We start from the raw sequence: 27,632 nt of genomic DNA, 5'->3' as shown, positions 1-27,632 counted from the left end.
AGGACCCCATCTCACAACTACCAATCAACTAGATTTTTCCTTTTGCGCCCGCCTCATCAGGGCAGCTCACCCAATCAGCATCGAGCCGGGGGAAAAGGTAGGATAGGTTGTACCGTAACGGGGGGGGGGCGATGTTGAGGTTTAGGTGATGCCCTCACAGAACGATCCCGCCCTCAGTCGCTCACTCAGCCCAGCTCAGCCCCACCCGCCTTCCGGGCCACCCCGACCGAAGAGCCCCGGTGACCTTGCCAAGCGGCGGCGGCTCTGAAGTGCGTCGGCAGCAAAAAGACGCGACGGGCCTAGCGCGCATGCGCCGCCGGCGGGCGGGCGGGGAAGGCCGTCGGCGCGGGCGCAGTGGGACGGCTCGGTGACCGCGCCTGCGCAGTGCGCGGCCTGCGCTCTCGGCTGCCCCTGAGTTATTTATAATGTCGGGCTGGTTCCTGGTGACGTAGCGAGGAGTCCGAGCCGCGTCTGCGAGCGCGTCGGAGCTCCCGCCCCCAGCCCCTGCTGCTGCGATGGGGCGCGAGGTGGCGGCCAGGGGGCTGCCGGGAGCCGGGGCAGCCGCTGGGCATGTGCCAGGCTCCGCCACTGCCTGAGGACGAGCCCCATGGGCGGCGGGCTCCCAGCGCAGCGCGCGGGGCCCAGCAGCTGACAGCCCGCGGGCGGCCCGGAGGCCTCGCCCGGCCCTGCGGCGGCGGCGTCACCCGTGCCTGGAGGGAGGCTGGCCGCGTGGCCCCGCAGAGCGGAGCCCTGCTCCCACGCCGGCCCGGCCGTGAGTTTGGCATCGGCCGGGGAGAGCGGGCGGCTGGGGGAACTGCGCGCTCCCGCCCCGGGAAGACACGGGGACCCGAGCTACCTAACCCCCCCCTCCCCCCTGCAAGCCAGAAAGTGGCCGAGCTACCCCCCCCCCCGGCCCTAGCAAGGAAGAGGGGAGGCTTGGCCCTGTGTTGCCTGCCTGTCTCCTCCCCCCCTCTTGCCCTACGCAGTAGCCAGAGAAGAGCCTGCTCGTATAGACGGAGGTGAGCTTCCTAATCCCCCCCCCCACACACACACACACACACGCGTGTCAGCAAGGAGAGAGGGGGCACCCGACGTGGAAGTTTAGAGCAGTACAAGAGACGTCTCTTGTTTTGCTACCCAAAAGAAAGGGGGGGGGGACTTCCTGTTTTGGAGCAGAGCACGTCCCTCTCCCCTCCAAGGGGTCAGGGCTGTTATGGAAGAGTGGAGCTGAGCTACCTGTTTCAAAGGTTCCTACCCCCACCAAAGCCGAGAGTTGGGTGGGTGCCCTGTGTGTGGAAGTTTGACTATAGAATCCACTCCGTGTACCTCCTTCCTTTTGGAACTATCCCAGCAGGACGGCGAAGGCCATGAATAGCAGCAGCACTTCCCACACTCTGACCCAAAGAGTCGTGCACAGAGGAGATCAATAGAGGAGGTGGGTTGCGAGCACACCATGGCGGGGAGTGGCTACAAAGACCTGCGAGAGAAGCTGAAGTCCATGATGCCTTATCGGGACAACTACAAAGGCAACAGCCTGCGGGATCCTACAGAGTCCCCCTATGGGGCAGTTGGGGGTGCTGCTGCAGAGCGAAAACGCAAGTACCATGAGGACTCTGATTCTGAGCCCAGTGACTACGAGGAGGAGCAGCAGCAGCAGAAGGAGGAGGAGGAGGCCCGGAAAGTCAAAAGTGGCATCCGGCAGCTTCGTCTCTTCAGCCCAGACGAGTGTGCCAAGATTGAAGCCCGGATCGAGGATGTCGTATCTAGAGCTGAGAAGGGCCTCTACAAAGAGCATACGGTGGACAGGGCCCCTCTTCGGAACAAGTATTTCTTTGGGGAGGGCTACACATATGGGTCCCAGCTGCAGAGGCGAGGCCCTGGTCAGGAAAGGCTGTACCCTCAGGGGGAGGTGGATGCCATCCCGGAGTGGGTGCATGACCTCGTGATCCGGAAGCTAGTGGAGCACAGGGTAATCCCTGAGGGCTTTGTGAACAGTGCGGTGATCAACGACTACCAGCCTGGTGGCTGCATTGTCTCCCATGTGGACCCTATCCACATCTTTGAGAGACCCATCGTCTCCGTGTCTTTCTTCAGCGACTCTGCACTCTGCTTTGGCTGTAAGTTCCAGTTCAAGCCCATCAGAGTCTCCGAACCTGTCTTGTTCCTGCCAGTGAGGAGAGGGAGTGTCACTGTGCTAAGGTAACTAAGTGGAAGGCCTCTGAGTTTCAGGGACTAAACTGAGACTCCTTAGTAATTTGTTTTCGTAACTTCTTATCAGTACCAAACATCAGCAAAAAACACATGCCTGAGTCGTTTATCTAGCATCCTAGATACACGGGCTTTCTACTGACTGGGTAGGAGGATGGAGGAAGGATACTTGGGACAGAGGCATTATGGTCAGTGGGGGTCTGGCTGGAGCAGTGATTCAGCTCGGGCAGCAGGCAGTGACGCAGCTAGGCTTGGGAGGAAGACAAGCCCATCTGCAGTGGCCTCAATGAGAATGTCTGTGCATGGAACGTTGGTGGATTGAAGCTCACGCCTATCTACGGTTAGAATACACAGTAAGGCAGAAAATGCAACCCCTGCCCAATAGTGTGTCTGTGATAGAGCAGCTGATTTAGAAGTTAGGACTCCTGGGTTCTATTCTTAGCTTGTTCACTGACTTCCTGTGTGACTGTAAACAGGGTGAGGTGAGGTGACTGGCCTCATTTTTCTCTACCTGTAAAGTGGGGATATTAAGTCTTAGCTGCCTTTTTGTAGAAGGCTCTGAGATCTCCTGTGAAACATAGTTTGCAAGTGCAAATCCTGTAGCACTTCATAGCTTCAAAGCACTGTACAAACTGTGTGCAGAGCCCTGTATGGTAGGTACAGTAAGGTCCCCCACACACTCTTACAGATGGGGAAACAGCCCTACCTGCCCAAGGTCATGCAGCAAGTCACTGGTAAAGCCAGGATTGGGACTTCCCAGTCCCAACTTCTAATCCCTTTCTCTGTCTCTGTCCTACTGCCTCTCTAACAACATATGGAATTTTGAGACCGGCACAGGTAGCGGCCAGTTAAGTTGCATGTGGGGATTGGTGCATGTGGCTTTGTGGAGCAGGTGGGCTTTTAGGTGTCACTGGCGGGAGGAAGTCACATGCTGGGGCTGCATAATTTTATGATCAACATTTATAGTCCTGAAGCTAAGGGCAGTTCTGCAGAACTCATTTTGACGGGTAGTCAAATACCCCTAACTTTTTCAACATTGCCAAAGGGAAGTATTTTAGCTATTCTATTGTCTGAGTTGGTAAATGTGCATGCTAGCAGTAAGGCAGTCTGTGGGTAACTCAGTCTCATGTTTTGGCTTGTAAAATGATTGCTGCAGGGGGTCAGGAAGGAATTTCTCCCCTCATGTAAATACAGCATTGTACAATTGACCAGGTGCATTAATAACTGATACTGAGCATTGTTTTTTCTCTAAACTGCTGCACAAACATTAAGTAATTCTCCCCAATACCCCTTGTGATAGGTGACTTTCAGATTGGTGGGGATAGAAAATTGACATGTAAGTGGGCACAGCTCTCTGAGAGCTAACAAAATTCTACCTGCTTATTCTAGTGGTGAATATTGGCCTGAGGTAAGGTACTAGAGACTGATAGGCAGGATAACCAGCCTTGATGGGCCAGCAGTTTGATCTGGAATAGTAAATCTTGCATTGCTACAAAGCATTCTAGCTGGACAGGTGTAAAAGGAAAGAATATGGGCTGCTCCCAATTAAGTTAATGACAAAACTTTCATTGCCTTGTATTGGAGGATGTCGGCTTGGTATTGACAAATAACATCAATGGGTGAGACAAGCGTAGAATGGAAACACAAGATTTTGGAATAGTGCTTTGAGGGTTTCTTGTTACTGAACCCTTGCTGGAATTGATTTGCTTAATCCAAGATAAGAGATTAGTTTCCAGTAAATAATATATTTAAAAATAGGGATTATTTCCATTTAAATGCAGCAGTTAGTAAATACTTGGCACGTACAGGACATTCTGCCAGAGGGATTGGTTTGTGATATTGTGAGCCAGGCTGGATCGAAGTTATGATGACTTATGAAAGTTGCCAGGTTAGAGAGCGAATGAACATGACTTGCAAGTCTTCTAGATCCTGCTGAAGGTGATGCCTAAAATCCAGCCCTCTCAGGCACATTGAAGAGTCAGTTCTCCAAAGTGGGAGGGAGGAAAAATCCAAGTAAATAGTTCTTGAAGGCAATTGTTCTGAAAACAGAGAAACTGTATGGAGAGAAGTAACGTGCTTGTAAAAATGTCTGTGTGACTCAAGCATTGCTGGGTCAGTGGCTGTTCTCAGCAAGACTGTGTTCCCCGGGAAGCCAGTGTAACAGCATTTCTTTGGCTGTGTGTATTAGATCTGTGTGGGAACCATCAAAGAGTCTGGGGGGGGGGGGGGAAATTGCATCTCTCCCTCTCTTTGTCCCTCCCCATGTCACCTTTACTGTGTTGTTCCTACTAATATCAACAGTCCATTTACAACTGTCTTCCTGGTTTTCAAAGCTCTCTGTTAAACTGTTTCGTTCTGACCTTGTAGCCATCTATTTCCCCCTTCCGCTCATTCTGCTCCCTTGGCCTAAGTATTCTATCACTCTCTGCAGTAGAGTTTTTGGAGGCTTTTATTTTTTTTGGGGGGGGGGGCGAGGAAGGGTTCCATCTTGCTACGTCATATCCCTCCCTCCAAGGTATAATGGTACTTCCTCTCTTGTTTAAAGTTGCCCTTTTTAAACCTCTTTCTCTCCAACTTTCAACCCATAGCTGAATTTCTTTTTCCCCTTAGGAAGTCTAAATCGAGCTTGGTGTAAATACTATGTACCTTTCATTTCAATGCCACTCTTTGTAGGCTAGAGTTGTGCAAGGGATGCTGGTGACTACTGACTCAGCCACATTAGCGTTTCCTTTTTAAAGGAATCTGACGAGTACCGGTAGGATAGAACTGGTGTGCATGAGGCAGTGGGAATACAACTGTTTCCCAGTCTTTCTGAAGAGAATGTGTCGTCTTGGGAGGGGGGAGAGAATACTTAAACTGCAAAAAAAATAATTAGGAGTATAGTGGGGGAGCTTCATTATATCTAACTATGTCTTGATCGCTATTGCTATATCACCATGAATATTAGACTGTTTGTAAATGTGCCATGACGATCTTTGCAAGATACAAAATTTAGCAGAATGCAAATCTTTCTCTTGATTGCTAAAAATGATGCATCTTTCAGCTTGGGTCTTGAAAACCAATTATTGGGTTGCTGTTAACTAGAGGAATAGTGAGAGATCATCAACAGAGATGTGTGAGGGGGAGGGACACTAGTGAGCTTCATGAGCAATGCCCACGTGAGAAGTCCAGCAGCTGGAGTTAGGTGCTGTCTCTGAACTTTGCTGGGGTGGTGGAACTACATCACTTGTATCAGTGTTCGGGTAATGATGCCCCCACCCAGTCCCCATCTGGATGCTGAAAAGGAGAAGCGGGGCTTGCTTTCTACTCTTGATCCCCGGCGCCTCCTGGCTGCTATGAGGGGAAGATCTCTAACACTCTGGCCTTCCCCATGCCATTCTTTGGGCTCTCCTCCTCAGTATATGCTCCACTGCTTGCTTCCTGCTGACCAGTTCTGAAACTGACAATATGTTAGTTTCACTCTCCTGCTGCTGGGCAAGGCTGTAAATAGCAGGGACACTAGCGCTGGCTGCAGACTCAGGATGAGCCTGCGTTCCTTGTAGTTGCAAGAAATCCTTAGCTGTTCAAGCTAGGAACTTATTTTAAGAAGAGAATTTAAACTTCAGAAACTGGTGTAGATCCCCTTATCAGAGGAAACTTCATGCCAGTAGCGAGTAGGCATGTGAATTTTTCAAGCTCGGCTTCAACATGTAGCGTCCAGTCAGCTGAGTCAGTGAGGGAGGGCTCCTTCAAAATCACTGAAAATAGGCTGAAACCTTAAACCCAATTGCCACTGATTTGAAATCTATAGATCCCTTATGGTGATGGGGTAACATGCAAAGCACTTCTGAGACTGCCAGCATATTTGGACATCTTCTAGTGCGCTAGTGATTTGCACCGGCAGTATCCAGTACACAGCCTATGTCTGTCTTCCCAGCAGGGGGTTGAGGTTGGAGCAGTGCGTAGGGAATATGCTCTGCTCCAGCAGAGATGAGGACCTCAGTGCTCAGCAGCAGCTCCTTGGACTATAAGCTGGGGACGCATCAGTTGGAAGTAACAGAGGAGGAGAAGGACCTTGGAGTATTGGTTGGTCAAAGGATGACTACGAGCTGCCAATGTGATATGGCCGTGAAAAAAGCTAATGCGGTCTTGGGATGCATCAGGCGAGGTATTTCCAGTAGAGATAAGGAGGTATTAGTACCGTTATTCAAGGCACTGGTGAGACCTCATCTGGAATACTGGGTGCAGTTCTGGTCTCCCATGTTTAAGAAGGATGAATTCAAACTGGAGCAGGTACAGAGAAGGGCTACTAGGATGATTCGAGGAATGGAAAAGCTGTCTTCTGAAAGGAGACTCAAAGAGCTTGACTTGTTTAGCTTAACCAAAAGAAGGCTGAAGGGAGATATGATTGCTCTCTATAAATATATCAGAGGGATAAATACCAGGGAGGGAGAAGAATTATTTAAGCTCAGTACCAATGTGGACACAAGAACAAATGGATATAAACTGGCCATCAGGAAGTTTAGACTTGAAATTAGACAAAGGTTTCTAACCATCAGAGGAGTGAAGTTCTGGAACAGCCTTCCAAGGGGAGTAGTGGGGGCAAAGACATATCTGGCTTCAAGACTAAGCTTGATAAGTTCATGGAGGGGATACTATGATGGGATAGCCTCATTTTGGCAATTAATTGATCTTTGACTATTAGCGGTAAATATGCCCAATGGCCTGTGATGGGATATTAGATGGGGTGGGATCTGAGTTACTACAGAGAACTCTTTCCTGAGTGTTTCTCTGGTGAGTCTTGTCCACATGCTCAGGGTTTAGCTGATCGCCATATTTGGGGTCAGGAAGGAATTTTCCTCCAGGGCAGATTGGCAGAGGCCCTGGGGGGTTTTCGCCTTCCTCTGCAGCGTGGGGCACGGGTCACTTGCTGGAAGATTCTCTGCACCTTGAAGTCTTTAAACCAAGATTTGAGGACTTCAGTAGCTCAGACATAGGTTAGGGGTTTGGTATAGGAGTGGGTGGGTGAGATACTGTGGCCTGCGTTGTGCAGGAGGTCAGACTAGACAATCATAATGGTCCCTTCTGACCTTGAAGTCTGAGTCTATGACTAAGGAATGGCAGTATCTGAGTGTGACTCCATTAGCAGCATTTCCCTGTTGGGGTGAGTGGCTCTAATATGCCCTCTAATGGACAAGGAATGAGCCTGGGATGCCAGCCATGGGCAATTCACTTAACCAGGCTGTGCCTCAGTTTGCCTGCCTATAAAATTAGGATGAAACTTCTACTTATACTAGATGGTGTAGCTGAGAATCTCAAATCACTTCAGACAATAAACTAAGCCTCTCTTCACCCCTGTGAGGTAGGTATTGACCTCATTTTACAGATGTGTAAACAGAGGCACACAGGTTAAGGGATTTGACCAAAGTCCTAGAGGGAAGCCTTCAGAAGAACAAGGACTAGAATCCAGATATTCTCACAACGATACAATGAGGAACGAATGTTTGCTTGATAGCTTCAGTATTAGTGGTGTTGGGAGGCTCAGGGATGTAGCTAACTGACCTTAGCAAAACAAAGTGACTTTGTTTTGTCAGGTCTCACCTTGATGATCGTATTTGGTATGGGGCTGTTGAGGGACAGAACATTCTCTTTTGCTAGTTCAAATATAACTTTTATTTCAGTTTGCATAGAGCTCGGGCTGACCAGCTTTGGGTATTTATTGCTGCCATCTTCTTGGCACATGCCTCTTGGAGCAGGGAGGCAGAATATCTAGGTTTATAATCTTTGTGCCAATACTTGGTGCCTGTCTATGGCCATGAGTCCTATTAGTTTCAAGTTGGCATTAAACTCCTCTGTGAAGTAGACTCCCACCCAGTAAATAATCAGAACATACAGCCTGATGTCTTATGGAGTGTTCATGTTTAGAAATTAGTTTGTTCTCTTCAGTTAAAGGCGTTATTAGGGTTCTATTAAGATCACCCACGTTAGTGTTCATCTTATCTTAATTAATGCACTGGAGCTTGAAGCAAAGATACTGAAACATAATAGAGCCCTATAATAAGCCCACTTGCATAACACGTCTTAATTCTTTGTGCTACACCTGAATAAAACACACTGATCTTCTCTCCAGAATTTATCTCAGTCCTAGAAACAACAGATGCTGTATCTTGGAGGGAGTGAACGGTAGCTCTCTCTCTCTTTTGGGGAGGTTGGGGGCGAATTACAGTCCCATCTACTAGTTAACTCCATGCATGTAGGAGGGGCTGTCCTGTGCCATGTATCCTTCTCTGGATAGACCTGCTTGAGTAACCTACAGCCCACTGAGCCAGGCCATGCAAGAATGCTTACTGCTGACTACTGGACTTTGCAATGAGGAAGGTATAGTGTTAGGGCTTTACTTTGGGGAGTGTTTGCATTGTCTTCCCAGCCAGTCTCTAAGCACTTGGGAAATGAGACCACAGATTTCTAAAATGAAAATAGAAACCTCTTATCGAATCACTGAATTCTGGAATGATGTCGATGCACTGCAGAATGTTACATTTTAGCTCCTCCGTGTTATCCAGCATGAAATCATAAATGCTAATCTTGCTGGCCAACCTCAAACTTGCCGCATTTATCCTATAAGTGCAAGCTGTCTATGTTAAGTTTAAAGAGGAGATGGGAGAGTGGCCTATAGTATTAGAGATGAGTTCACAAATGTATGATTCTGCCTTTTTTGTCCTGGACACACTGATTCTGTAGTGTTTTTCTCCTGAGCCAGATCCAGTGTATGTAGTGCCCCTGCCATCTATCTTAGAACATTCTGAAAGCTTTTATCTTGCCAGAAGTGCCCTCTTAAGCCCCATTCGGGCATGGGGCACTCTGTGCTGGGATGGGGATTCAGTCTGTGCCTTCAGAATGCTGTAGAACAGAGGTGGGCAAACTACGGGCCACATCCGGCCCGCGGGACCATCCTGCCTGGCCGTTGAGCTCCCGGCCGGGGAGGCTAGCCCTTGGCCCCTCCCCTGCTGTCCCGCCTCAGCTCGCAGTGCCACGTGTCTGGCTCCAGCTGGACGGCGTGGCTGCTCTGAGCTGCATGATAAGGGGGCGGGGAGCGGGGGGTTGGATAAGGGGCAGGGGATACCGGGGGGCAGTCAGGACAGGGAGCAAGGGGTGGTTGGATAGGCGTGGGAGTCCCAGGGGACCTGTTGGGGGTGGGGGTGTGGATAGGGGTTGGGACAGTCAGGGGACAGGGAGCAGGGGAGTTGGATAGGGGGTGGAGTCCCGGGGGGGTGGTTAGGGGCAGGGGGTCCCGGTAGGGGGCGGTCGGGCCAGGAGCGGGGGGGATGGATGGGTCGGGGGTTGGGGGGGGTGGTGGCAGGGGCCAGGCTGTTTGAGGAGGCACTGCCTTCCCTACCCAGCCCTCCATACAGTTTTGGAACCCCGATGTGGCCCTCAGGCCAAAAGGTTTGCCCACCCCAGCTCTGGAAAAAACAAAGTGGGAGAAGCACTGGCATGGTGCGTTCCCTTCCCTCCAGTCTGAGTGGGCTTCGTTCCTTACCTTCAATTAACATCATAAGAATAGTGTTTCATTTCCAGAAATTCTTACAAGGTAATTTGTCTAAGCAGATGTTACCTGCAATCATCCATATTAACATCAAATGTGGCCCTGCTCAGTGAAACCTCAAACTACATACCTTGCTGATTGCACTGAACTCTGAAAACTATACTTTTCAACAAAAAGGCAACCATGAGAACAACGTTCTCTTTCGAATTCTGATACTTGTACTACTTGATAGCACCAACAATACACCTCAGATGCTTCTGAATACCCATAGTATGTAGCTCTTAGGGCAGTATCTTGTTTTACAGAAATTAGTCTAAAGACACAAGTCTAGCTAAATCCTCTTCATGCATGCTTCTAAGACTGGGCCTTGATAACTCCAGCAGTAGAATCTCTGTGGTTCCATAGGAGGGCAGTCTGTGTTGCTTGCTTGGGGCAGCTGAGCAAGGAGTGGTTATGCTATGCAGGGAAGTATCTGAACTTGATGGGGACACAGAAAGGTTATTCTTTCTAGCGCAGGGATAGGCAACCTCTGGCACGCGTGCCGAAGGCAGCACACGAGCTGATTTTCAGTGGCACTCACACTGCCCGGGTCCTGGCCACCAGTCTGGGGGGCTCTGTATTTTAATTTAATTTTAAATGAAGCTTCTTAAACATTTTACAAACCTTATTTACTTTACATACAACAATAGTTTAGTTCTATATTATAGACTTATAGAAAGAGACCTTCTAAAAAGGTTAAAATGTATGACTGGCACACGAAACCTTCAATTAGAGTGAATAAATGAAGACTCGGCACACCACTTCTGAAGGGTTGCCGATCCCTCTAGCGCAGGGACACCCATTCTCTGACTTCTTGCCACTCTGCTTTTCACCAGGCTAAAAATTCACCTGTGATCCCAAAGCCACAACCCTTAAGGGGAAACTCAAAAGGCAGAGTAGAATCTTGTCTACAGCTTGCCCACATTTCTCTCCATTGTAATTGAGATGGCTTTCTATGGAGGGAATTACATGGGACTATCCCTTTCGGTAATGTGGTGGTGGTATGTTGCTCATTTAAATTCTCCTGATCATACTTCACTAAATGAGGTTGCTGACTGTACATTCTGTGGTTATACTTTAAATGTCACTTTATTTATGAATATGGCTTGTATTAATTTTCTTTTGATGTGTACTTACACACTGTGGCAGAAAATGACCAGGACCAAAAAACATTCATGTCTTCATCTGTTTCTCAGCCTGCCTGAACTTGAAAGCAAAAATTATGTAAGGCTGATAACATGAATTTGTTTTCAGAACAGTGTGAAGTTTAGGAACTGCACCATGAAAGTTAGAGAGTAGGTAGCAGTGCTTGAATCTCTGAAACTGGGAATCATTTGTTTATCAGCCTGCTCATAGTTCTTGTTTTTTTGTCTTTTTTTTTTTTGTCCAGTGGATATGCAGCTGATGAAATCACGCACTGCATTCGACCGCAGGACATCAAGGAGAGGAGAGCTGTCATCATCCTTAGAAAGTAAGTGTTAAAGCATTTTGAGTGATCAAGGAAGAAAGAATAAAGTTGACTCTCTAGCCCTCTGTCATTTCAGAACATTTTTAAAGGGACAGTATCAGGTGGTAAATCACTTGTGTTTAAAACATTAGATTATTCAACATTTTAAATCTTAAATATCTGATGACTTACTAAACTAGTTTTGAACAATGAAAATAGACTGCCTGGTTCTGACCTCTTCTTTGTTACTGTAAGTTCTTGGGTTCATTTTCTGACTCTTGCAACAGCGTATTTTTTTTTAATGTTCGAAAACACTGCAGAGGGTATGTTCACATCCAAACAGCTGTCTTTCGTTGGCTGCCTTATTTAAAAAAAAATAAAACCAGCCTTGTAAAACCCTAAATTTTTGGCCTCAATTTAAGGCCTGTTTACATGATTTCTAAGTACTGAATGACCTGACATGGTCCCTTCAAGTAGATATTGTCCATATCAATTTCTGTATGGGGCATCTTTCATAATAAGCCAGAGAAATTATTTTCCTCTGGGAGAAGGATGACTCATTTCCAACAGGGAAATAAAAATGCTGATGACTGACACACATGGATTACAAAACTAGGCCTATAAATGGATCTTTAGGGATTGGCAGCGTGAAGTAATGCCCTGTAAATTTTCTCATCACCGATGACACTATCTTATAACACCATGTTATTCAATAGATGCCATTTCTTCTGGCCAGTGCTTGTCCCTATAGCTTTAAAATTTCAGCAGCGTAGAAGTTAAATTAATTTCTTCGCATGGACTATGAGTGAGGTCCCCACACCTGAGCCATTCTTTTTAAGTGACAAATCTGAGGAACTTTCCCAGATTGAGGTGACAGTAGAGGAGGTATTGGAACAAATTGATAAATTAAACAGTAATAAGTCATCAGAACCAGATTGTATTTACCCAAGAGATCTGAAGGAACTCAAATATGAAATTGCAGAATTAACAACTGTGGTATGTAACCTATCACTTGAATCTGCCTCTATACCAGATAACTGAAGGGTAGCTAATGTTATGCTGATTTATTTATTTTTATTTTATTTTAAAGCTCTAGAGGTGATCCTGGCAATTACAGGCTGGTAAGCCTAATTTCAGCCTTAGGCAAACTGGTTGAAGCTACAGTAAAGAACAAAGTTATCACACACAGATAAACACAGTGTGTTGGAGAAGAGTCAACATGGTTTTTGTAAAGGGAAATCATGCCTCACCAATCTATTAGAATTCTTTGAGGGTATCAACAATCAAGTGGATAAGAGTAATCCAGTGGATATAGTGTATTCAGACTGTCAGAAAGCCTTTGACAAAGTCCCACACCAAAGGCTCTTACACAAAGTAACCCATCATGGGATAAGAGGGAAGGTCCTATCATGGATTAGTAACTAGTTAAAAGGCAGGAAGCAAAGGGTAGGAATAAAGGGTCCGCTCTCAAAACGGAGAGAGGTAAACAGCAGGGTCCCCCACAGATCTGTACTGGGACTGGTGCTGTTCAACATACTGCTAAATGCTCTGGAAAAAGTGGTAAACAGCGAGGCGCAAAGCTTGCAGATGATACTAAATTACTCAAGATGGTTAAGTCCAAAGAGTTACAAATGGAGCTCACAAAACTGGGTGACTGGGCGAAAAAAAGGCAGGTGGAATTCAATGTTGGTAAGTGCAAACTAATGCACATGGAAAAACATCCCAACTATACATACAAAATGGAGTCTAAATTAGCTATTACCACTCAAAAAAGAGATCTTGGACGGTTCTCCAAAAACATCCACTTAGTGTGCAGCGGCAGTCGAAAGCTGACAGCGTTAGGAACCCTTAGGAAAGGGATAGATATTAAGACGGTAAATATCATAATGTCACTATATAAATCCATGGGACACCCACGTCTTCAATAGCGTGCAGTTCTGGTTGCTCGTTTCAGAAAAGATGTATTAGAATTGGATCAGGTGCAGAGAAGGGCAAGAAAAATTACTAGGGGGGTGGAACAACTTCCATCTGAGGAGAGATTAAAAAGACCAGGACTGTTCATCTTAAAAAAGGGATGACCAAGGGGGGATATAATAGAGGTCTATAACATCATGAAAGGTAGGAGAAAGTGAATAAGAAGGGTAACAACACTTCCATATAACACAAGATAGGGTCAGCTGATTAAATTAATAGGCCACAGGTTTAAAACAAACATAAGGAAGCACTTATTCACATAGTGCACAGTCAGCCTGTGGAACTCGGTGCCCGGGGTGTTGTGAAGGCCAAAAATATAACTGGGTTGAAAAAAAGAATTAGATGAGTTCATGGAGGCTGGATCCATCAATGGTTATTAGCCAAGATGGTCAGGGATGCAACCCCATGCTCTGCTGTCCCTAAACTCCCATCTGCCAGAAGCCGGGACTGCACAACAGGGGATGAATCACACAGTAATTGTTCTATTCATTCCCTCTGGGGCACCTGGCACTGGCCACAGTCAGAAGACAGGATCCTGGGCTAGATGGATCATTGGGTCTGACCCTCTATGGTCATTCTTATGTTCTTAACTCCCCCCACCTCTTTGGGTATCTGTTTTATTGAGTCCTGGTGGCAGAAACAACAACCCTTTTGAGTAACTTGAAAATACATAGCAGCCTCTGTTTTTAAAACCCATTGTGGGGTGGTCCCTTCTGTGGGGTGTCCAACCAGTAATTCCACTGTCAAGAAATCCCCTTACGAGAAAAGTATAAACCAATGGAGCCCCTCTGGCTTAAAGTACTGAAAACCCAGAAGGGAGTAGAGACAATGGCAGACTGCTGGAATTGCAGCCCAGGCAAGCGTGAGGTTAGTCGTCAGAAATTTGGCTCCAGATCCTCTGAGCTTTCAAGCAGCTTAGCTGGTTTCAAGGAAACCTAGCCTCGTGGAAGATGTGGCACAGTGCCCGTTAGATCAACTCCGGGGCAAAGTGAAGACTCAGACATCTGGTTAGAGAGAAGCCATGGAATGAGACCAGGCAAGGCAACAGCCCTGAGACATTAGTGAGGCAAAATCAGCTTGTGGAGACACAGGGCAGAGGTGTGAAGTAGGGGCAGCTGACCATGCAAGATCACAGTGGTCCCTTCTGGTCCTGGAATCTATGAAGTAAAGAGAGGAGCTTTTGTGCATTGTACATAAACATGGCAAAGCGATTCTAATAGGAACCAAAAAGCTGCTGCAGTTGAAACTAGCTGGAGTGAGAGTAGCTGCTGCCAGAGAGAAACAACCAATCTGGACTAGTGCCACTAGAGGTGCGCTCACAAATTTCTGTAGCTGTTGAAATATTTGAAGGGGCGCGGGAGTACTATGGGGCAGGATTGAGGTGCATTGGCAGGATTAGGGGAGAAATGGGCCTTCCAGACTTCAGCACATGAGTGGCCACACTAGATCAGGCCAATGGTCCATCTAGCCCGGTAACCTGTCTTCGTGAGTGGCCAGGGCCTAGAGATTTGTCTGCGTTAGAGAAGAGCGTTGGCTTAACTAACTAGATTTAAACTAGCTAAGCTGGGAGAAACCTATAATGTGGACATTATGGAAGAAAACACAGTCTTCACTCTTAGGTTGTTTGCAACAATTTAGAGACAGTTTATTCTCAAGCAATTGCAAGGGGGAAGAGTGCACATGGACAGGGATTCCCTCTTCCTAGGCAGGTCTCCGCCAGATCAACAATTAGGGCAAGCATTTATACCTTTGGTTGCATACAATAATGATCAACAGCCGTGTCTTGTTTATACATATTCCTTTTTGATATTTTACTTTTGTTAGCAGTTTTTGCTACAGTCTGCATTCCATTTTTGTTTAACACAAGGTCAAAACAGTGTTTTTTTGTTTTTTGTTTTTTTTGTTTTCCCCCACTCACCTAGGCCTTAAAGTCTTGCGTTATTAGAGTTAGTGTTAGCCTGACTCTTGCTCTATTCCTAGAAACTAAGATATCTGCGTTCAAATTCCCTTTATCCCTTTTTCCACTTCCACAACGTGCTTGAAGTGTTTTTTATCTCTTGGCTGTGGTTTTGTTTAGTTCAATAACTAGATATCCTTTGTTTATATTGAATTAGCTGGGCTAACACTGGTTTTTGTTTGTGTATTTTTTTTACATTGCAATTTAAAACTTTTTTTGAACTTGATATTAAACCAGTGCACTTCTCTATACTAGAGAAGGCCTAGGAGTGCAGGGATTCACATCTCTTGGCAGAACTGTGTTGGGAATGCTTGCATAACAATGCCTCTAGAGCTTGCTTCTTAGTCAGTGAAATTGAATGCTCTTGTGTATTTGAGCATCCTACACTCTGCCTCACTCAAAGTTAGGGCAGGAGAGAGCACAATGGGAACTTCTATGCCTTTACTGAGTAAGATTCTGATAGCTGCTTGACTGACTGGTGTGGTGAAGGATGCTGTTTATATCTGTCTAAAAGGAAGCTGTGGAATCTGGAATCCCCCTTTTCCTGCAGTCTTTATAGCACCTACCAGGCCTGGTCCCTAAAATGCATATATACCACTTTGCAAAAGGGTACACTATAAACATTGCACCCTACAGCTTATTTAGCTATTGCATATCCATTGTGACGCTAGAACATCTGCTCGCTGTCGAACCTGGTCTGCATCCACACACCGCAGGACTGCAGTGACCTTTGTAAACACTTGCATCCCATAGTGCGGATTGCTGCGGTGAAGTTTCACATCCAATATCATGTGACTGTTGCAGATTTAAATAGTGTGTTATGCAACCAGGAAAATAGCTATTTTCCCTTTAGGTAGCCTGTTGCTAGCATAATATTGATGTCCTAAAGCACGTTCTTTCTGTAGGGTCTGCTTGGGTAGCCAGAGAATCTGATTCTCACCAAGATAAATGTTTTATGGCAAGGGTGCTTAGCTTTAGACTTCGGTATAGTTAGGAACTAGTATATCGAGCCATATGGTGAAGGGGCCAACAGGCAAAACTTTTGGTCTTGAGTCTTTGTTCCTGAATATGTTCTGTGTGTGAAGCTCTAGAAGCTCTGTACTTATTTGGCAGGGAGTGTAAAACAAAACTCTATGTACTGGAGAAATGCTCTGACGTTTGGTCGGTTTTGTGCAATATTTTGAGAGCAGCATGGTTATCAAGTAGGTCATAAACGCTTCAGTGCAGTTAAAACATAATGATATTTACAGTGTTCCCCGTGTACTAGAGTGCAGGGCTATGAGGGCAACAGAAAGGGCTGGAATTTGTCTTCAGCTTAAGAGGTTGGAGGCCCTGAGGGGGCTGAAACTCCTAAATTAAAAAAAACACCTACCCATTTTTTTTTATTTTATTTTTTTTAAAGCATAACTCTAACCAGGGAAATAAGCAGTGTGTTAGTGCAACCTAATGAGACCTGCTCAAACAGGCTCTGGAAGTAACTTCCAAATGATAGTTCAAGCTCTTTGTAATGCTTCTCGCGTATTGTACCTGTAGAAGAAAACTATGTTAAATGACGTTAGCTTTGCATAACTTACTTGTCTGTGCATATCTTTCCTTTTTAGTGTCCTCTGCTGCCTAGCTACATTTTAAAAGACCTAAAAACTCAGAGGGATCAGTCAAGATTTTATGTTCTTTTGTAATCCAATTAAAACTTTGAGACTTGCATTTCCAATCATATTTAATTTCTGTGCAAAATGTTTTTTTTTTTTTGTTTGTTTGTTTGTTTTAATCCATTAACTTCAGGGGGTGGCTATATCATCCCACGCCCTCAGAAGCCTTATTCCCCCTCCAAAAGTTGACTCTTTCTTTCATAAAATCATTTTTGTGTGAGCCATCATGAAGTGCTTGGGGGTGAGGAAGAACTTTGAGGTTTTGTTGCCCAGCTTACAATGACTGTCATAGAGTGACCAGATGTCCCGATTTTTATAGGGACAGTCCTGATTTTTGGGTCTTTTTCTTACCTAGGCTCCTATTACCCAGCCTGTCCCGATTTTTCACACTTGCTATCTGGTCAGCCTGGCCTGTCAGAACGCTGATTATAGCTTTTATGAATCAGAAGCAGACAACTTGTTGTTTTTGGCATATTTATGAGTAGTGTTGGAATGGCAATAAACTGGTTCAGCATAGGACCTGCCATCATTTCTGCATTCAGTGTTCTAACTAATTGATTTGGATCTGAATTCCAGTAAGATACTGGCAGGTAATCTGGACTGTTATTAGTCTGACACAAACCTACTTCCTGTGCGCAGTGCAATTGACAAACCTACATCCTCTGTATGGACATGCCTTATTCATGTGTCGACACATTGTACCTGCAGCAAAGAGAGTAAGCTGGTGAGGGTTGGTGGAGACGATGGTTTGCTCTGCAACTGCAAACAGTTTAATTGGAGTTTGAAAGGATCTGAAGTTTTTTCAGACCCTGTTGAAATCAAGCTTGCAAAACTTAGGTTCAAGAATAACCCGAAAGCTAATTTTCCCCTTTCTTACAACCCAACCCCATGACCTGATTTTTAGCAAACTTCCCTTATGGGAGATGCACATTGTAAAATACTAGGAAGCCGGAGGAATCTGAGCCATGTTTCTTTCACAAAGATTGCATGGATCATCTCCACTACATGCACTGCTCTAAGCACTGGTACCTTTTCGTCTTGCATCCTTTCGGTGCCAGGGCTTGGGTCCATGTTTGAAACGACGTACTGCTGAAGCCAAAAGCTTGTGTCTGTGTATAGCAGTGATGCGACCACATTAAGACTCTGTATACTACTGAGTGTCCTGTAGGATAGCTTCTGCTAGCTCGGCTATTTCCTTGGCACGCAAACTGAGCCAGCTACAGCTGTGTCTGAGCAAACAGTGCTGCTGGACAGAATTGTTCTGTTTTAGCTGAACTGTGCTTGCCAGACCCTATTGCACGTTGAGGTAACTATTAGCACAGTTCCCTTCTAGTGTGGATTAGATCTTGACTATTTTAGTTGAGATACCATGGTGCAGCTTGCTTGGACTTCCTTTTGGATCTTCACCTGATGACTACTGGATATTTTTGTTGAGTTTGTCAGAAAATCTCCAGCAAAACGCTGTTGATGTGCACAGGTGAGCTCTCCTGATCCCAGCGAGAGAGCTAGAGCTGTAGGGAGAGCACAGAGGTGAAGCTAGGCACTGCAATATGGATCAGAGATGGGGAATTTTGCTTCATCACTTCTAGATATTTTATCCAGGGTTTTAAGTAGCTGAACAGTTATTAACCCTCAGAATTAATAGTTGAGTTAATATAGGCCAATATATCAGCTTTGTGTGCTAGATCCCAAGCAAACTTTTTTTTGAATAGGGAAATGGGAGTTTGAAGGGGAGGATTGCAAGTTTTGCCTTGTGGAACTTTATCCTGCTTGTCACTTAACTTTGCTGGTGGGCCTGGATCAGGGGAGTTACTTCAGTTTGACTAGACAGAATAGCTACTTTGATACGTCAGCACTTCCCCAAAAGTGCTTCTTTGGAAACACTTGTCTTTTAACATTCACAGAACAAGACTCGATGCTCCTCGATTGGAAACAAAATCGCTGAGCAGCTCTGTGTTGCCGCCAGGTTACACCTCTGACCGTCTATCAGGAAGCAACAGGGATCAGATCCTGAAACCAAAGCGGTCCCATCGCAAAGCAGACCCTGACGCTGCTCACAGGTAGGATAAGAGCTTGTGAAAGCAGTGATCTGGCTCCAGGGCTTCTGGTCTCAGTGAACTGCAAAGTTTCATGGTCTGTCAAAACAATGGTAAATGCCACCCACCCATCAGCCTGGTAGTAATCACAGTTGCTAGAACAGCCCATTTCATAGGTCTTGGTGTGATTCTTGCAAAGATAACGCAGCATCATTCCTATAATGCTATTGTGTAACAACTTAAACTCTGTCTAGCCTATTTAGTTTGGCTTTTTCTTTTCTTGTGCATTAAAGTTCTGCTCAAGTTTTCTCCCCTTTCCTGCCTCAGGGCTGCTTACTCCACACATACTTCCTAGGCAATATAGGGCTGTTTAATCAAAATGGCTTTTTTAGAGCCAAACCTGTCCATTTAAAGCTGAGCTTGGATTTTAAGCTGTTTATTTTTTCTTGTCAAGTGGTTGGCAGGATTGAGACGCAATAGATTCAGCGTCCTCTTGGTAGTGCACTCATTCAGAACAATAACGTTTCCCTCTAGCTAATTTTGACTTTTCTTGCCAAGCTATTGTATAAAATGAAAGGACTTTTGAAAAGGCTAAAAGGTTTCACTCGCAGGGAAGAGTGAGGGTATGGTTTTAATGGGCGATGTTTCTCATACCTGCTGTGGGCCCAATCCTGCATTCCTTGCATACCCAAACTCTTGGTGAACTCTTGCAGGATTTGGTTTCCAGAGGGATTTGGACACTGACTCCTTCTTGGAAATGGTCCAGTTAGTCTAGCAGCACCAGAAGCTGAGCCAGTCTTTTAGTGTGTGTTTATGGAATCCTATCCAGCATGAGATTTCGCCTGTGACGACAGTGATGCATTTGGCCGATATAATGGTTTCTAGCCAGGAGTGATAACTCCTATTATAGGGGGGAAAAAATATTTGCATACTTCAATGGTGGTGCAAAATCATGATAGTTCAAAGCCAGCTGTCCCGTATAAAATCTAACCAGTATTCCTGGTACCCAGGGGTGTCTCTGAGCCTTAGCAAGGGGTAAGACTTCTCAACGTCATGTAAAACCAAAAGATTGGCCTGGTTTCATGGTTTGACTACAGCAAGGTCCAGCCCATGCTGCAGCCAGTCACTTGAGGAGAGTCTTATTTGTGTAACATCCCACTCAAGTTCCAGACTAACTGTATAAGCCAAGAGAGAGACACCTCTACAAATGTAGCGTTACATTGAAACGTACCACAAACTAATGTGGAGTAAATATACAACAGAAACACAATTGATCGTACAGAAAAAAACAGTTAATGGGTCTGCAGGGGTCGCTATGTCAGTACAACATGGGGGGTGGTGGGGAGGTTTTCTCCTTAACCTGAAGGTTACGTTCTTACTCTGTCATTTATGTCCAACACTGTCTGGGTCTGTCCCCTTATGTAGCCTAAGAGACTCTAGTATAGTACATGCATATTCCATGGATGTCAACGTGATGCATTTGTTATGGGGACAGTAACTACTGCTGTACCGGATCAGGTCATTGGTCCATGTAGTCTAGTAGTTTGCCATTGACAGTGGCCGGTGTCAGATGTTTCAGGGGCGGGGGGAGAGGGGACCGAGAGCAAGAAACCTTGCCACAAAAACAACAACCAACCCTTATGGAATTTTTTTTATAGGGAGAGAGAGAAACAGTAAACTAGCTCCTAAAAGAGCAAGAGAATAGGGAGTCCTGCTCCCATTAAAAACAATGGCAAAAATCCCATTGACTTAAAAGGGATCATGCCCTTAATGCTGACATTCTTTACCTGTGCTTATCACAATGGGAATCTCCCATAAAAGGGGTAATATTTGGTACAATCAGGTACGCCTAGGAAGGAATGGCAGAGTGGTTGAATAGTTTGATAGTTTCTCTTGTAGTTTAACAGCTTCACTGTAGGACAAGAGTAAATTAAAGAGCCTTTTAATAACTTGTGATGTTGATTCAGAAAGAACATGCATCACTACAGGCAAAATCCTCCCCTCAGCATTCATGTGACTTTAGTCTGCTTCACCTGTGCTGGACTCCACAGGAGTTCTGTACTTGTAGGAATACTGCAGTGTTGTGACCTGACCGTATTGGCAGTCCAGTCTGCCATGTGCTCCAAGTGGTCCATTTAGTCAAAATATTCAAGAAATTGTACCTTAAATAACACAACTAGTCTGAGACATCTCTTAAATTCACAACTGAGTGTCTGCTCCAAATGTTTCTCTTCTTTTCCTTAGGCCACGGATTTTAGAAATGGATAAGGAGGAGAACAGGCGCTCGGTCCTCTTACCAAAACATAGGAGACGGAGCAACTTCAGCTCTGAGAACTATTGGCGAAGGTCTTACGAGTACACAGAGGACTATGACGAGGAGGAGGAGGATGGAAGTCCAGCCCGCAAAGTTAAAATGAGGCGACATTGAGGCATGAGCTTTCCGGAGTCTCAAAGCTGAAGAGAGTGGCCTCCAGTCTATGAAAACTTCTCCTCCCTCCCTTTTCCCCCCCCCCCCCCTCCTGGCTATTTCTCATCTAGCTTCAGTTTTGTTGTTTCCTTTCAGGCTGAAGAGTAATTGGGAAGGATCTGGCTATTTGTTTTTATGAATGGAGTAATAGTGAGGCATAAATATTGATGGAATATGTAAGGTGCCACCTGCAGTTTCCAAAGGGGTGTGTCAGATGGACATCCCCCTCCCTCATGAAGTGGATATTGTTAACGCTGTGGCAGGGGCAGGCTGCCTGGTCTGTATTTTTGAAAACACCAAAAAGTTAACTTTCGTTACTGAAGATTTAAGAAATTAATTTTTCCTTTTGCTTTAAGTTTAACTAAGTTTCTTTTTAAAATGTTCTAAATACCTTGTTTGACCCCAAGAGTTGAAACTCTTTGTAGCGGCCTCATACTCCATGCTACACCAAAGGGCTCCTGAATTCCTAAGTCTGCTATTACATAGTTTGGGTTTTTTTCTTTTTAAAGGTGTCCTGCAGCAACTGGAAGTTTGAAGCTTTGCAGGCACCCCTTACTGCAATCGATTACAAAGTATTTAGGATATTTGTTGCACTTTAGTAACAGTTTTTAATGCCCTATGCTTCCCTCCACTTCACCCCCCCTCCCCCAGCTAGTTTGGGCTTGCAAGCATCTCGTTTTCTGCACTGCTGACTAGAGGGTGTATTCTCTCTGCGAAGGCCATACACAAGCTCTTGCTCACGTCAGTGGTGGTTCTGAGGGGCTCCACAAGGAGAGAATAGGCTTGTTTGAAAGAGGAAGGAATATTGGACTTGAAGTTGCTCCACCCACTTGACCCTTCTCGCTAACCGCATCATTACAATTTTTCAGAAGTATATTGTGTTTGGATTTTTAATCTCTGGATAAGTGTCTTAGTTGGCTTTATTGAGGCCTGTCAAACTACAGGACTGAGATTTGTATTGGCCCCCTAGGCCTTTGAGTATGAAAATGATTTGTGTGTGTGTTTTGGATATACATGCTTTTTCCTTCTCAAAGCTAGAGAATAGCCAGAACAACGTTAGGGCTAGCAGATTGCACTTGTGAGGAAATGTGACTTGGCAATGCCCTGGGAAGGGCTGTCTTTATGCTGGCTGGCATCTTGGTGGAAGTGGATCTCTCCCTTCTTGGTTCAGGAGGAAAAGGATCCACGCTGCATTCTCTCTGGAGTACCCTGTTTGACGATGCTTCAGAGCATTGCAGCAGCTTGAAGAATCTGTTAAACTTCTCAGCCACAAAGATGTGCTGACGCATAGAAGTGTGTGATATTGTCACCCCCGTAGAACTAGCAGACTTCTTCTTCCCTCAGTACCTTTGGGGATGTCTGGGGGTTGGCCTTTTGAGACAGGAACCCTCTGCTTAGGTGTCAGATGCCTCCCATTTAACTTGCATTGCACTGTCTGTTCTTAGCCTCACCAAACATCACAACTGGTCTGTGTCCCTCTTCTATTTACTGAGAGACCATAGGAATTCTGGTGCCGTGAGCCTCTTGGCCAGCGACTTAAAGTTCTGCGAATAAGACTCCTGGAGCTCAAGGAGTTAATAGGAGAAGTTAGATATTCTAATATGGTTTTCTGATCATCTTTCCACATTCAGTCCGCATTATCCTGGCTTGAAGCCTCAATGAGTTGTCAAAGTTTGGGGTCTAATAACTTATTTACTACCCTAATTTTAATAATTAGACAGTAAAACTCTCCTCCATTTGATTCCTTGAATCCAAATGTCAGCAATTGCAAAGATTGGTCTTTATTGTTTTGTTTGTTTGTTTTTCTTTTTTACAGCTTTGCCTTCCCTAAACTTTTTTTTTTTTTTTTTTTTTTGGTAGTTTTCCTTGGTATCGTGTCTTGAACACTAGCTATGGTCTATGTACTTTACAATAAAAAGATCTAATATATTTTGAAACATGTCTGGTGCTGTCATGAAGAATTTCCAGTCCAGAAACCAAGCATTGTTCCCTCATGTGCTGTTTGTTGGAAATCTAGCACGTTTACCAACCTTCTGACTTTTTTCATGTGTGGTTCTCCTACCCCAAAATGTACAGGTGGTCCCTCTTGAATGCTGAGTCTATTTAAGACTAGATCCACCATTGGTCATAATGCAAACAAAACTACTACAGACTTCAGTGGAAGTGCTATCTGCATAAGGATTACTAGACCAAGTCTTTCAAAGGTTATCCTGGGCTTGTCTTTTTGTGGTGGTTTGTTTTGTTTGTTTTTTGTTTTTTCCTGGTTAAGAACTTTAGTTGGCATCGCTCAAAGTTGAGAATAGTCTTTTGCCAGCCCTTTAAAAGAGCCCCACCTCTGCGCAGAGTTCTAAAAGTTCGTGCTTGTGGCAGTCTTTAAAATGTAAATTGCATTTGAAAATAAGCTGTTAAATTAGAACTGCGATTGCTCCCTCTCCTAGCTTGTTGAGGAGAGTAGCAACCCCGCTCCAAGACCAGCTTAACAATCAGAAAGGAAAAACTCCTTCCCTTTCGGTTTCTCACGCTGGATCTGCTGCAGTCTTGTCTGTCTATGGCTGGCCTCGTGAATGTCACTGTTTTAAGATGGTGACTCCTAGCAGGAGGCTGAGGAATGGTTTTAATTAGAACACTTTTGGATTCACAATTTAAATGCTGCTAAAATGCCCTCTGTGCTTCTAGGGTGCTGTGCTAAGTACATCATCTTTTTTTTTTTTTTTTTTTTTTCCCCCTGAATAGTAGCATTCTGATTTGCTTAAACGTAGCTCTGGCTGGATAAATAGCAGAAACCATAGTGATCTGTGCCTCTATTTCCTCTTTCCTGTGACAGTCCTCTTCTGCTATGCAGTGCACCCCCATCCAAACACGCTACGTTACGTCTACCTCTGCAGTAAGGATCCTGGGTTCTGGCTCCTCAACTTAAAATGAAGTTGATTGCAATTGTGCCTCTTTTTTGTGATGTGATAATAGTGGCTCCCAAATTAACACTTGATAGAGCAAGGTTTGCTGTGTGACCCAGATGGGAATGAGGTACTGGATTTGTCTTAAAGGAGCTCCAGACCAACTTATGCATTATCTATAGAGGTCTCTCCTCTAACATGGTACAAATGACACCTCATTCTAACTCTTATGCATTCTGTGTAGACAACAGATACCTTTACTTCAGATTTATTTTTGTATTCTTCAGTGCAACTTTTTCCTGTTTTCCATCTTTTGCTGTTTGTTCAGTTCTACAGGTTTTACTCAAATGGTCAGGAAAGCCTTTTAGGGTTAGTCTCAAATCTTTGAGCTGGTTGTGGGTTTGTTTGGTGTGGGTTTGTTTTTTTAAACTGACTACAACATTGCATGGAGAGATTGGGGCACAACTAATTGGACTCAAGGCATCTTTCTCTTTAGGGCAGATGTCACTCTGTGTATTGGCAGGCCATCCTCCCCAGTTGTACAGATATTTTATATAGACACACGTATGTACATCTGTAGATACATGTTTTTTAACTTTTTGCACTGATCATCACTCAAAGTGAAACCTTGAATTAAAAAAAAAAATGGAGACTTTACATTTTCACACAGATCTAAATGTCTAGAGAACCTACTGTATTTTATTCGCTGGAACAATGGCTCACGATGTTAGTGACCCCCACATGTACTCTAGCTGGCTTGCGGTGGCTAATGGGACTGCTTGCAAGTCCCAGGTCAGACTTGCATGCACTCTCCTAAACTAGAGAATGTCCAGATGTGAGGTGAGTTCTGGCAACTCTGGTTTGATTAATGGCCACCACAGTCCCACCTCTTTTTCATCTCTGGGGTCGGGGGGTGGAACTTGGGTCATCACCAGCTGCTCAGAAATGGAAGATCAAGCCAGGTGGCTTCTAACAAGGCCTTATTCACAGACCTGACCAACTTGGCTTTAAAATCTTTCATAGTCTGGTATAGTAATGTGGTCCAAATTCCTCTCTCTAAATCTGCATGTAGTATGCATAATTCATTAAACTCTCATCTCAATCAAAGACACGGTAAAATTACCCCCAAAAAACACCCCCCCAGACCTCAACCATGACATTATTTTTCTTACCTAAGGAAAGTAGATGCTTTGTGTTTCTCTGCAAACAAAGGCTGGGGAGGAATTTGTATTTTTGCTACATGTGGCTATATGTAGCTGAAATGAATCTGTTCTAGTGGTGGAATCAAAACTCAGCCCGTTGCATGGGCTCGGTGTGTCCATCGGAAGAGAGTGAAAAGGTTTGCTAGTAACAGAAGAGAAGTGTTGGCACGGGGATTTCTTTAGAACGTTGCTTTGCTTCTTAAGCATCTGGCAACCTCAGCCATTCCACTTAACCGCATCTAGGTAAATTACACAATGGTAGGAAGATGTGGGTTGGCACATCTGGCTTTGACCACCTGCTAAATTCTGATCCAGCTGTTGTAAATAAATTGAGTTGTGGCACACATGAGCTGTAATCCAAAGGCTTGGTTCATCTTGAAGGTTAGCCCATGAGTTGATATTTTGACAACTGACATGCACACTTCTGAGTTAGTCGATCAGGTAGCTTCTACTGTAACACTCACACACGCAGGCGTTAGCTTTTTTTTTTTTTTTTTTTTTTTTAAGTTCTCAAGCTCTTTCCCAGGGTTCCTGTGCAGGGAAAGGGTAGAGCTCTAGTTCTTGGTTTTTAATGTTGTTAGTATGAGGTTTTGATAGCAGTGCTCACTGGAGATGGCTCTAAACCAAAACCCCCCAAATCCAAACAGCCCTGAAATTTGGGGGACGTTCAGAGCTGGACCTGGACCCGAACCCTGTGGCTTGGACCCACCTCTAGTGATAAGTAGTTTTATATGCCAAATGCAGTTTCCCTTTTTGAGACAGAAAGGGAATGCTAATCTGATGCTCTGACAAGCTCCGCAGTACCCCTTCCCTTATTTTCAACCTCCTCCTCTCCCCCCCACTCACGCTCTTAACAGAGTTCTGGCTGACTTACATTTTGTTTTTTAAAAGATTCTAACTTTTTGTTACAAATAAATAAAAAGTGGCAATATTTTTTTCTGTAATAAGTTTTTCATAGGAAAGCGTAGTTTGTAACAAAGTTGTACAGTTCTGAAGTTTGAGATACAAAAAAAAAAGTACTGTGTGGAACGCTGTAAATGGGGAAGAGATTATTTTATGTACAGTACCATGGGGGGAATCTTTTAATTCTGGTTGATTCTTAGGAAGAATTTAGTTCTTCACTGTCAGGGTTTGGAATTTCATGGATTTCATTTTTTTTCTTGTATAGAATGCTGCATTTAATTGAATAAAAGCAGAAAGCATCACTTGACTCTGTGGGATTTTTTTTGCAGGGTACGCTTCAGTTCTGATCCCAGGTAGGCTACGGACTTGCTGTGTTGTCTACAATGAGTTGCTTAGGCTCGTACTGTTTCAGGGAGCCTAAGGGAACAAATGTTTTTCAGCTGAAGTTGCTGGTGAATATTGGGCCCTTAATCTCTGGGCTTTGCATACCCATATGTGGGCAGGAAAGGAGAGAATACTACTTACCACGTCTACAAAGGAGTAGTGTCTAGATCCCTGAACAAAAAGCATCATACATGCAAAGAAGTATTCATCCCCTCTGGTGCTATGCTAGAATCTAGACTTGGAAACCACCTTTTTTGGTGGACATGAAGCATTCTCCTGCCTCCATTGTATGCTAGTAGTGCGTCTTGTCACAATGGGACTTCACTTCTCTTGGATAGAATGTGCCACAGCCTACAAATTGCTTGGAAGATGGTTTCCATTCTCTCCTTGTATCCCATAAGTCAAAGTCAGGAAGAAGAAGACGACAAAATAGAAAGGTGGCGCACTTCTGAAATGCATGGGAGCTCAGGGACCACTCAAGCCTGGAGGGAAGGGGAAGGGCAAGGTCCAAGGGAATCATCAAATCAAAGGTGAGTGAGACACTCCTAGTGGCCAGGTAGTTGCCTGACATTCTTTTCAGGCACATTGCAGGCTCTATGCAAAATCTTTGCACCTACCAGCAGCTGTGCTCGGTCCCCCATTCAGTCGGGAGGGTCCCAGTTTTATAAACTGAGTTGCTGGTGGTCATTCTGCTGTGGGGCCACCTCATGGTTTTTGGGTTTTGTTTTAAGTCTTAGATTGGATGGTTGAGCCCAGTCCTTGGATTATTGGTGAGAAGTAGCTTTTTTTCCTCTACCTTTGAGGTATCCATGTCTCTGTAATAGTATCAGACTCTCCCCCAAATACCTTACAGCTGAAAGGTAACGGGCCAATCACAGGACACCTGTTACACATGCTCCAGCTATTTAGGGAGTGGTAGAGCTCGTGATTAGAGGTCAGGGGACCTA

General features: G+C 44.9%; 1 protein-coding gene across 2 annotated transcripts; it reads left to right on the top strand.

Annotated features, from left to right (window-relative positions):
• The first annotated feature begins 403 nt into the window (after nt 1–403).
• On the top strand, nt 404–26,603 carry ALKBH5 (alkB homolog 5, RNA demethylase). Of its 2 annotated transcripts, none has more exons than XM_034783197.1 (5): nt 404–772; nt 1,355–2,199; nt 11,163–11,243; nt 18,704–18,859; nt 21,080–26,603. In XM_034783197.1, exons 2-5 carry the CDS (start codon nt 1,454–1,456, stop codon nt 21,261–21,263), a joined length of 1,167 nt encoding a protein of 388 aa, XP_034639088.1. In that variant the 5' UTR covers nt 404–772; nt 1,355–1,453; the 3' UTR covers nt 21,264–26,603. The 2 variants fall into 2 exon arrangements, with proteins under 2 accessions (XP_034639088.1, XP_034639089.1); XM_034783198.1 differs by lacking the exon at nt 404–772 and adding an exon at nt 801–1,019.
• The last annotated feature ends 1,029 nt before the right edge of the window (nt 26,604–27,632 follow it).

Source organism: Trachemys scripta, chromosome 10 (genome assembly GCF_013100865.1).
Source record: "Trachemys scripta elegans isolate TJP31775 chromosome 10, CAS_Tse_1.0, whole genome shotgun sequence".
Taxonomy (NCBI): Eukaryota; Metazoa; Chordata; order Testudines; family Emydidae; genus Trachemys; species Trachemys scripta.
Note: the sequence above shows the minus strand (reverse complement) of the source record. Positions and strands in the feature narration are given on the sequence as shown.